Genomic DNA, 12065 nt, shown 5'->3' on the forward strand with positions numbered 1-12065 from the left:
ACTCAAGTTGTATTACAAGGCTAACAGATGCTTGCATGTGTTGGTGAGTTCTTGTCACATTCTTAATGAAAAATCTGCATTCCAATGCTAATGATGCTCCATTTTGGACACACTAGATGATAGCAATCTTTTTCTTTTTATTTTTTATGGGATTATAGCAATCTTTGTGTCCAAAATTAGTAGTTAGGACCCAATAACACTAATTACAAATTGCTGCTTAGATTGATAAGCATTTTTTTATTCCAGGTATTTAAAAAGAAAAACAAAAAACAAAATGGCTGGCTTCAAAAATTCCATTCCATTACATGGTCTGTCTGGTTGGGTGTAAAAGGGTGAGGATGGAAAATGAGAGACTTCACTTGATTGGTGTGGCGGAAAAGACAAAAGAGTGTAGTTCTCAAAAACCAAAACCTTTTTGTTTATACCATCCAGTTGCATTTAAGTGCTCTACCATGGATCGTGTACAGGAAAATGTCTTAAGGATGAGAAATATGATAACCTGATTTTTAAAGTGCCTGTGAAGAAGCATGTTCCTAATGGCTTGTTGGAAACTGTTGGACCAGAACTTTTTGATGATCTCTGCCCCGCTGATTTGAGATTTGATACTTCTACCAAGAACTTCGGGCCAAATGAATTAAAGATATACAAAGTTTTGAAGAATAAATGGTCTAAATGGCAATACAGATTTAATTTATATCAGCAATTTTGCAGAGTCTATATTCCAAAAGCAATCAGCATGACAGTTAGATTTTCAGGTGTTTGACTCATGAGGGAACAAGATTGTCTATGATCTATGTACACAGTTTTAGATCATAGACAATTTTACCAAGTGGGTCCAAGACCTCTTCTTCTTGTAAGTTTTTTGTTTTTAGATTTGTTTCAAGTTTTCTCTTTCTGGGTTTTTTCTCTTTTGGTGATTTGAACATTCTTTGCTTTGGTTTACAATTTCTGCAGCTAGAGATGGATTTGTTGAAGATGTTACAACTGTTGTAAGTTGTAAATAATTTTCTTTTATTTGAAAACAAGGACTTTTCTCTTTTGGGTATATTTTGTATTTTGATTTTTCATTAAGCAAATCTAAATCTTTGGTTAACTACACAGACTTTGAATGGCCATAATGAGTGTCTAAATGTGCTGCCCCAGGTAATACTTGTTCCTTTTTTGGGTTCTCTTTGATGATGAATCCATATTAGTTAAGTTGGAGTAGTAAATTTCAGATCTTCACTCTTCAAATTATTTGGTTTTTGCTATATAGGAATCGGCAACTACCGTTAAAGAACCGATCAGAATTGTTTATTCAGATACCTCAACCAAATCTCTTCCAAATTCAGATGATTTAGACCTACAGGACACCCACATTGCAGTTTCAAGTCAAGGTACTCCTTAAAAAGTCATTTTTCTAGTTCTAATTTCTGTTTTGTTTTGTATTTACTATAACCAATATTTGCACAATTGCACAATTGTTCTCATCCTTATAATTTTCTGCTTGGTAATTTTATCATTTATATATGCATTTAGTAGAATCAAGGTCGAACAGAGTATTATCTACGACGGATGAGGAAGAACAAGATCAAAGAACTAACCTCATCAGGGAGGTCACAGATTCACTTAAGGAAGCAAATGACTCAAATGAGCATGATACTGACACAACCACTCACAAGGACATTGGGAAAGATACAATTGATGCAGATGACCAGGCTGACCAGTCATCAAATAATGCCTCTCAAAATACTCAAAATATGGTATATGATATATACTTTTTTCCCTTTAACTTGCTTCTTTTTTTTTCTTTTTTTCTTTTTTATTGTCTAATTTGTACTGGTTGCTGCTGCTCCTATTTGTAAAAGTCTTTTGATAGCTCTGTTTTATGTTAAAAATAGAATTGTATACATTATAAATGCTGTGATACTTCTATGCTCCTCATCGTGCTTGGGGTGCTCTTTTGTTGACTTGATGTTTGTTAGTGGGTTTCATCATCTAACATGTAGTAAAATCTACTGTTGGACTTGTCATTCAGATGTTGGAAATAGTATGTCCTAATAGTCAACCAAAAAAAAAGAAAAAAAAGAAGTCATTCTAACTATCTTGTGTATTTCTTGGATACTGCTCATCCCTAGCTTGAATGTTTATGACATAGTGTTTGAATTTTTTTTATTTTTTTAACATGTTTTTTTTTTGATAAGTATTATTATTATTATTATTTTTTTTTTTTAACATGTTATATCATATCTCCTTGAAATAGGGGTTAAACTATTACATTTGATATTTATTTCGATCATTGTCATTGTTGCCTATTGTTATTAAATTATTTTATCCTAAATCATTTGATGAAATATGCTTTCTTTGCAAACTTCTTATTTCTGATTCATGCATATTATCTTGAATAACCGCCTCCATGCCAAACTCCGGGCCATTTTATCCCCTATTTCCCCTATCTACCATGTGGAAAATTGGAATATTTATTGTGCATTTTAATCTTCTTTTTTTAATTATTTTCCAATTTTCCTCCAGGAAATAAAGGACGAGCAACAATCCACTCAAACTTCAAGTAAGGTTAAAAAGAAGGAACGCATAAACCTGACTCTAGCATATAGAATGACCAAACAGCTATGCCGGATACTCAGGTGCGGCAACTCAAAGATCAGATCATCAGGGCGAAGGTTTATCTATCCCTCCCAGCCACAAGAAACAATCCTCACTTTACAAGGGAGCTTTGGGGGCAGATGAAGGAAGTTCAGCGAGTACTTGGGGATGTGAGAAAAGATTCTGAACTGCCAAGGAAGTAAGTCTTTCTCTTTTAACATATTAATATGCCTACAACCAAATTTTATCGAAATTTTCCTTCAAGTATCGATTTTTTATTAGGTTCTCCTTTGGCTTGCTATTTTTTAAATTCTTCCATCTTTCTCTGCCTTAAATTGTTTGTATGGTTTATTTTTATGCAGTGCCTATGACAGATTGAAGGCAATGGAGCAAACATTGGCCAAAGGAAAGCAGCTTCAAGATGACTGTGCTTCTGTGGTGAAGAAGCTGAGGGCTATGCTCCACTCAACCGAAGAGCAGTTCCGAGTGCACAAAAAGCAGACTATATTCTTGACTATAACATTATGCATTATTCTCTGATAACGTATTAGCAGCAGCAGTTGTTGTAAACTCAACCATGACATATGCTAAGGTAGTTTTCACTCTTTGATATACTTGCTATTTCCTTTAATTGCTAAGAAAGAAATTTTGGAATGGCTATTCAAGACTCTTGTTCCCACATCCTCTTTTCTTTTGTCGAACTTCCCCACCTGCAAATAAAAAAAAAATTATCTGCTATTTCAATGTTTGATATTTTTTGTTTGACATCTCAAATTTATTGTTTGGAATCCTGGCAGGACCCTTCGAAGCATGTTTTCCACATTTTTACTGATAGGCTAAATTATGCAGCAATGAGGATGTGGATTTTGGTAAATCCACCAGGCAAAGCTTCTATCCAGGCTCAGAACATTGAAGAATTTACATGGCTAAATGCAAGTTATAGTCCAGTTCTCAAACAATTGGGTTCACAGTCCATGATAGACTATTACTTCAGAGCTCATCGAGCCAATTCTGATTCAAATTTGAAGTACCAGAACCCAAAATACTTATCTATCCTCAATCATCTTCGATTTTATTTGCCAGAGATCTTCCCAAAGCTCAATAAAGTGTTGTTCTTGGATGATGATATCGTTGTAAAGAAGGATCTCACTGCCCTTTGGTCCCTTGATTTGAAGGGGAATGTTAATGGTGCTGTTGAGACTTGTGGAGAGAGCTTCCATCATTTTGATTAGTATCTGAACTTCTCAAATCCTCTTATCTCAAAGAATTTTGACCCTCATGCATGTGGATTATATTAAACTATTAGGCTTAGGTTTCTGGTTTAATTATCAAAAGTTCGTAATAACCAAATCAGTTGCGTATGCCTTATTTAAAGACATGTTTTGAACATCAGGCCAAATCATCAAGCATTTGGCTTAAATCTTAATGTTTTCTTCTATCTACTGCTACCTTTCTCCTTCTATTGTATATCTTTTGCTGAATACTTCTGTTTGAACATTTTTGTATGTTTAATTGCTGACATTGGATTTTTTACTGCAGATTGCACATTAGCCTAGCATATATGTCCTAGACACTATGTATTGGTTTCAAGTATCCCTGACATTGAAACAGGACTGAAGCTAGCTCTTGTAGGTATGATCCTCTTGCAAATAATTTCTCCTAACTTTTAGTTTAAGATATGCTAAACAGTGCTTGACTGTTGTAAACGGACAAAAATAAGTGCCACCTCTCTCCAACCACTATAAAGAGAAGCCATATCCCTGCTCAACTAGTGTTGATTTGGTTGCAATAAACTAAAAGTTTTATACCTGAAGTTGTGTTGGTTTAATCCTCTTGTTGATCTCCAACCAACACAGGTTGCCGAAACTGCAGCTTGAAAAATTTTCAACCTTGGCGTCTTGAATTTTATCATTATTTTTTCTTTTACTATCGCTCATATGTGGTTTTTTTTGGTTTTGCGTGCGCCGGGAGGGGGGGGGTGTTTGTTGGGCTGGTATTGGTTCAAGTCAATGTGAAATTACTTTTGCCACATTGTATTGCTTGTTCTATCAAATAAAGCTTACTAATTTCTTAAATTCACATGAAGGGTCAGTGAAAGATTTAGTGGTAGGTGAGGAGCGTATTGCACAATACTTGCTGGCAGTTTTAAATACTAGAGGGACCCCCCTTCATAGGAAGCATTTGAACAACGGGAGACTGGAAGGGATTCGGTATGATTCTAAGGAAAAACATGAGTATAACCTTAAAGATCTTCGGCCAAAAAGGAGGAAGCCACCAAATGACTCTGACATGCTTTACGTTGAGGTAATATAGGATGGTTCTTATTTACTTAATTTATGTAGGATAGCCAAAGTATTTTAAAACTTTTTGTTATTAGGACAACATAGGTCCGAATGAACTTCATGATAAGTCTTGTTGTAGGATTATTACATGGTTATTAATATCATCTTCATTCTCCTGAATGGATGGCAAATGATCAGCATAAGAAAATTGTTTTGGGACGGTTAGTTTTCTTGTCATGAACGAAGAGCTTTTAGTTTTGATAACATGTTTTACTTGCTGGTTATGGACATTCGTGTAGAACATAATGAAGTTATTCTGTTGTGCTTAGTGTATGAAGGGGTTTTTTATGACCAGGCAAGAGAATGTAAATCTAGAAATGTTGGTAAATACTAGACATAGTAAATGAACTATCATTATAAATATGGCATGCTTAATTTGAAACAGATGATCAGTAACTTCAGAAAAAAATAAAAAAATAAATAAATGATCTTTATTTATTTATTTAACTTCAGTTGATGGCTTTTTAAAAAAGGATGAGAAGCTTGTTCTGGAATGGTTGAGATGACGTCAAGGTAAGCAAAAAGATGGTATTTGATTTAGAAGTAAATAAGAGAAAACTTACAAGGAACCCTATAGGCAATACATAAATTGGGGAAGAGTATATTCACATGTTTTGCAGTATCGAGTAAGATTGTGTTGCTTGAGGTGTATATTTTGATTTCTATGAGAAGATTTGAAAAAGAATAAATGGGATTAGTGGTAAAAGATTCGAGAACAGACATTTTTCACTACATGGAATCAAAAGCTGCCAAGCTTTTCAAAAATAGTTTTCTATATATATATACACACACTCTAGCCCTTATGCACGTTACTTTCTATGCCATTTGTAGTTCTTATTGTTGTGGCTTATATCAATTGGTCTCCATGTGACCTGTGAATGTCCAGTTTTATTTTATGTCATTCTTGAATTTATAGTTCTTTACAATTTTCCTTTCAGGATCTTGTCACAATAGTCCATTGTGCTTTGTATTTAACTCTGTTAGAATTCATTGGTAATGTAGAAGATGAGAGTAACTTGGAGAGTCTTATAGAGCAGTAGTTTGAAGCACTGCACAAGGCATTTAAGATACCTCATAAGGCCTCAGAAGATCGTTTGATGGTATCAAAAAAGCTTCTTACTTTATTTAGGGTGGGTAAACTTGGTCCATTCATCCTTGATGATGTCCTTGACGCAAATACTGTGTCTTGAGTTGTTAGTCACTTTTTTTTTTTTTTTTTGGTATAACATTACGATTGTATATGCTAGTCTTTTTTTTTCCCCTCCTTTTTCTCTCCTACTTTCTTGTGTTGATGTCTCAAATTTACTCAAGTTGTATTATAGAGCTAATAGATGCTTGCATGTGTTGGTGAGTTCTTGTCACATTCTTAATGAAAAATCTGCCTTCCATTGCTAATGATGCTCCATTTTGGGCGCACTAGATGATAGCAATCTTTTGTTTTTTGATGGGATTATAGCAATCTTTGCGATTTTTATTCCAACACTGATTACAAATTGTTGCTAAGATTGATAAGCGATTTTAATTCCAAATATATATATATTTTTTAAATGGTTGGCTCTAAAAATTCCTTTAAACGTTCTGTTTGGTTGGGTGTAAAAGGGAGAGGATGGAAAATGTAGGAAAATGAGAGGTTTTCTTTGTTTGATGTGGTGGAAGGAACAAAAGAGGAGGAAAAGTAGGGGAGAAAATGTTTAAATAAATGGAATATACAATTTTGTCTTTTTTTTACAATCTTTTCTTTCATCTTTTGACGAAATAAGAGTATAACAATAGGGTTTTATTTGAGCATGGTCACTAATTATTCTAGTGAGTAGTATTTATCAAAAAATTATTCTAGTGAGTAGCAAGTAATTGATGCGAGAAAAATCCAAAGTTGAGTCTAATTCAGAAAATGATTAAAATTCAAGAGAGGAGATCAAAATTCATTGGTCCCTTCGCATGTATAATGTAGAGCAAAGTTGAACATGAGATATCATTGAAAAAAGCATTATTCAACAAGACTATTTGGAAATAATTGGTGAAATCATTCACATTGAGGCGCTATTTTTCTTAAATTTTAAGCATAATTTAGTTGGTAACAAATGCATTGATCGTTTTGGTTCTAGTGTCCTCAAATTTGGTAAAAGTTTGTTCTTTTTTAAGTTTTGTGCCTTCTTTTATTTGAGTGACACTTTTTTTTTTTCTTTTTTTTGGGGGGAGGGGGGGGGGGGGGGGGGGATTGCATTACTTGCTTTCACATATTTATTTAAAAAGGGTTGTGAATAAGTTACAACCTTTAAATATTAACCATATGATCTTAATGTTGACCAAATTATTTTTATTTTAGTTGGACATTGGCTCTTGGGTAGTTAAATTTTAGTTCTTACAAGTTCGATCCCAAATTTTAATGGGATATCAGAGAATTCCACTATATAATTGGCCGTTTCATGTTATCCCCTCAAACTATTTTCTAATAATTTTTGTGGGATTGCATTTATGTTCTTCAATTTTGATATGGACAATATCAGAGTGAATTCCAACAATATACAATTAAGTAATTAACAAGGTAGTAGTGGAGATTAAAGTAATTCTTGTTGAGAGATCGGAGTTTTCAGACTCCTTTGCCATAAGAAGGATTTGAAAAATGACACTCATTATTCCCAAACATGATAACCAATGGCCTATAATCATTGGTGTGTCATTTTTCTCCAAATGTATTCTTAATATATTATTTATAATATTGGTTTAAGTTAGAAGGAGTTTTTGATGGAAATGAAAATTTATAATTCCAAATACTACTGCCACCCCTTTCAATTCAAATTACAGCCCATATTTTCTAATTAATTAAGCATGTTAATAAACATAGTGCTTACTGATTATGAAAAAGAATCATAAAACAATAATATAAGAATATATGCTTGCACATGCCAATCCATGGATCTCTCAACTTTATACACAAGAATGTACTCACACCAATCCATGGATCTCTCAACTTTACACATAAGAATGTACTCAAGGGAGTATACATAGCACTTCTTTATTTATTTATATATTTTACATGGAATTACAATGACATATGTGTTTATTTATTTACATCATTTAGTGCTATATTTATTTAATTACATCACTTGAAAGCAAATTAAATAACAGAAGTATTTATTTATTTACATCTTCTAATCCAGATTGCAATGAAGGAATGCTTACAAATTTTGGAAGGAATTTGTGACTTGAATTGAGCAATGTTCAGATTCTATTGGATGTGACCTATGTCGAACTCCTGAAATGTAATATGTAATTATATATTGTAGTATATAAGAAACTTACCGTGAGAATAATTCTATGAAATAAGATAATATAAAAGAAAAATAAATAAATAGAAATTTAATATATTCATTAAAGATTATGGGTACCAATGCCTTGCTGGCCAAACTTTGAAACACAATGTTCCATAAAAAAGATTTTCATACCTTCATAAATTAAATACATCGATGTTTCTTCTTCTATTTTTCCCTTTTTCATTTGTTTTTATATATCTGTGAGGAAAGGGTGTGGTAAAAATAAAGATTTAAAAAGCCACTTGAGTTTTGGAATATTATTTTCAATTTTCATCAAAGAAGATATTTCTTGTTTTAATTTTCTGTAAAACTATTTGTATAAAAAGGGCTTTTGTTATTTATTTAACGAAATTAAACATAATCACAGCATTCAAGATTAGTCAATTAGATCAGTACCCAATACCCATTGATAAGCATAAAAACTAAAATATATTCCTCATCAAAAAAAAAAAAAACTAAAATGTAAAACCATAATAAATAATTAAATAGTACAAAGAAGAAAAAGATACATGGAAAAGAATAAACCACATTAAGAATAGAACAATACTTTTATTAACACAAGAAAGAAGAACAAGAAGACAGATCTACCCTTACCTTTTCTTCTGATGATGACGATGAACTTCAACTATCCTTGTCAAGATAAATCTCTGGTACATGAGCAATCTTGTGTGAATCTTCTTCTCTGCATTTTCTACTCAAATCAGGACAACCTATAATCCCCAATTCTCTTAGTGCAGTGAGAGCTTCCATCCCCTCCGGGAGAGATGACAACTCAGGGCATTCGTTAATCCCAAGTGTGTGAAGTGATTTCAGACGTGGCAGCCACTCCGGCAAAGCCTTCAAATTTTCACATTCGAAAATCATGAGCAGCTGTAAAGTGTTTGCAGATCCTTGGAGCCATTGGGGCAAAACCTCCAATTTAGGTAAACCTTTAATCATCAATTTCTGGAGGCTCAACTTGAGATCTTGATTGTCTTCTCCTTCCATCTCCATCAAACTAAGCTCTTTACAATCCATAATTGTCAAGGTTTCTAGGGCAGTTAGGTGTCTGATACTGAGTGACAAAGTGGTCAAACTTGGACAATGATCAACAACCAATGTTCGAAGATAGGTGAGGCGCCCCTCCATCCCTTCAAATAGACATTTTAGATTCTCACAATAACTTATAGACAAAAATCGAAGAGAATCCAAGCAACCTACTGCCTTCTCCGACAAGCAGGTATGCTTTGTTGTAACAGCCAAAACCCTAAGGCTGATTATGTCCCTTATACCTTTGGGCAACCGTTCAAGATTGCCACAACCACCAAGCAGTAAAGTTTGCAAACTGTGCAGCTTGCAAATGGAATTTGGAAGTTGCTTGATTATGCAATTACCTGAGAGTTTGAGATATCTCAAATGTTTCAAACTTTCGATAGAATTTGGCAACACCTCAAATGATGATTTGCTCAAATCAAGCACTCGCAAGTACTTAAATCTTGAGATGCATGCTTCAAGTAAGGACATGGGTTGCTCTGTTTGCAAAACAATAGTCTGAACTTTGCTCAACTTCTCTAATTGTGTTGTAACTTCTTGCCCATTCTCCAAAATTGACAGATGACAAACTCCTGCAGCAACGGAGGACTTCTTGGTCACTATAGAATACTCACTTTTGGCAATTGAGAGTGCAAGATCATGGACAAGATCATGCATTTTAAAGATATAAAAGAACATAACGTCTTCATATACATCTTGAAACAAAGATCTTGACATTAACTCCTTGATATACAACTCACCAATATCTTCCAACTCTTGATTTTCATTGTCAGGTGATTGAAGAATTCCATGTGCCATCCAAAATTGAACCAATTGAGAAATAGTGAATTCATAATCCTTTGGGAAAATAGAGCAATAGGCAAAGCATTGCTTCAAGTGAAACGGCAATTGATTGTAACTGAGCCTCAATGCAGGTAAGATGTCACCCTCATTCTGTTTTAAATGCCATATCTCATTATCTCTCACAGATCTCCACTCCCATTCATCAACTTTCGAATAAAGTAGGCTGGCTAAAGTCCTCACTGCCAATGGAACCCCTTTACATTTTTTAACAATGTCATTTCCAATTTCTAAGAGGCTTGGATACTGTTTTTCTTCTCCTTCCTTAAATGCCAATTTCACAAACAAAGACAAACAATCTTCCTGGGAGAGGCCATCTAAATGGTATGTAGGAGCAGTACCCATAATAGTAGCAACCGAGTTATTTCGTGTTGTCACTATGATTTTACTTCCATTGCAACCACCAAGTAACAAATCTTCCAATTCCATCCATTTATTACGATCCTCATTCCAAACGTCATCCAAGACAAGTAGAAATTTGTTATCTTTTAAAAGTTTTCTTAATCTAAATTGCAACTCATCCACACCCAAATTATCTATAAATTTCTTATCTCTCAAAAGTTCTCTTAAGCTATTTTGCAACCCATCCACACCAAAATTCTCATCAATCTTATGAATTGCAGATTTAAGGATTTGTTTTATCAACCTTGTAACATTGAAATCATCAGACGCACACACCCACATTCTCAATTGAAAATGACCAACTACCTGTTCATCGCTATACACCAACTTGGCAATTGCAGTCTTCCCCAAACCTCCAATCCCAATGATAGGAATTACATCCACATTTCTGCTGGAATTTTCATTTAGGTCCGTCAAAAGATGTATTATATTTTTTTTAGCATCTTCCCTACCGATGACATTTCGAGGATCAACAAAGGAGTGGGTCATGTCCCTCATTTCCTGCACATTTAACTTCCTATCTACAAGTCCTTGAGCAAGATTGAATTTATCTTTCTCAGCTGCAATTTCATCTACCCTCTTCCTAATATTTTTGATTTTATGTGCCATTTCAAAACGGACTGCAAGTGGATTAGAACTTGAAAATAAGTTACTCACCTTTTTGCTAGTGCTCCCCTGTCTCTTCATAACTTCCTTCTGCAGAATTCGGTATTGAAATTCATCCAGCACATTCTCAGCATCTTGAAGGACGTCTTTAAGCTCCCCTAGCCAAATACTCAGCCTATGGTCACTGGCTTGCTTCTCCTCAGCATCCAAGAGTACGGCTTTGATGGCTTTGACAGTGCGCTCAAGCTTTGTCAGATCACTTCGGACGCCCCATGCTGAACTGAGCTCTTCGTAAATAACCGATCCAAGCAGCTCCAGGACCTTCACTGCGATGCCGTAGCCAATTTCAGCCATGTTCTTGATCTGGTGCAACGGAAACTGGAAAGGAAGTAAATCAAATGTGAGTGCTCTCTTGCTGGGTTGGAAGTGGAAAGTCAGATTTACAGGATGAGAGGCTTTATTATAGGCGGACAGCTTCAGATCTAGGGTTTGACTTTGGGAGATGGGTTCAGGTGGTGTTTGGTTACGGGAAGAGTAGAGGTTCGGGTGGAGCGAAGATTTCGAGAGTGCCTGAGCGTTGTACTGGAGAAAACAATGTAATGTTGAAGATATAATAAATTAATAATGCTTCTACGGTGGAGCACAATTTAAATAATAATAATATTTTGCTTCAATTACAATATGCACGTTTTAGTATTACCTAAAATTCAATTCAATCTTGTATTGTTGATTTTATTCAATTTGGCCCCTTAAATTTCAACTTTATTTAATTTAATCCTTCTATTAGTGTTTGTCAAAATTGCAGTGTTAATGACTCCCAAAACAACTTTTTTTTTTCTTACATTAAAAATTCATATAATTAATAAAGAATATTTTTGAAAAAATAAAAATTTAAATAATAGAAATTATTATTTGGGATTTAAAAAATAATTAAACTAAAGAAGAA

The 12065-nt window shown here is 34.1% G+C and overlaps 1 protein-coding gene and 2 pseudogenes across 1 annotated transcript; 2 read left to right on the forward strand and 1 right to left on the reverse strand.

The window, feature by feature from the left end:
* Positions 1–274: 274 nt before the first annotated feature.
* On the forward strand, positions 275–4116 carry LOC126691552 (probable galacturonosyltransferase 4; annotated as a pseudogene).
* On the forward strand, positions 4009–6138 carry LOC126691553 (short integuments 2, mitochondrial-like; annotated as a pseudogene).
* Positions 6139–7911: 1773 nt separating this feature from the next.
* Positions 7912–11709, reverse strand: LOC126693758 (putative disease resistance protein RGA1). Its single transcript, XM_050389883.1, has 2 exons — positions 8834–11709; positions 7912–8181 (listed from the first exon to the last, which is right to left on the reverse strand). The coding sequence occupies exon 1, from the start codon at positions 11471–11473 to the stop codon at positions 8861–8863; it is 2613 nt and encodes an 870-aa protein (XP_050245840.1). The 5' UTR covers positions 11474–11709; the 3' UTR covers positions 7912–8181; positions 8834–8860.
* Between the last annotated feature and the right edge of the window lie 356 nt (positions 11710–12065).

This window comes from Quercus robur, chromosome 7 (genome assembly GCF_932294415.1).
Source record: "Quercus robur chromosome 7, dhQueRobu3.1, whole genome shotgun sequence".
Taxonomy (NCBI): Eukaryota; Viridiplantae; Streptophyta; class Magnoliopsida; order Fagales; family Fagaceae; genus Quercus; species Quercus robur.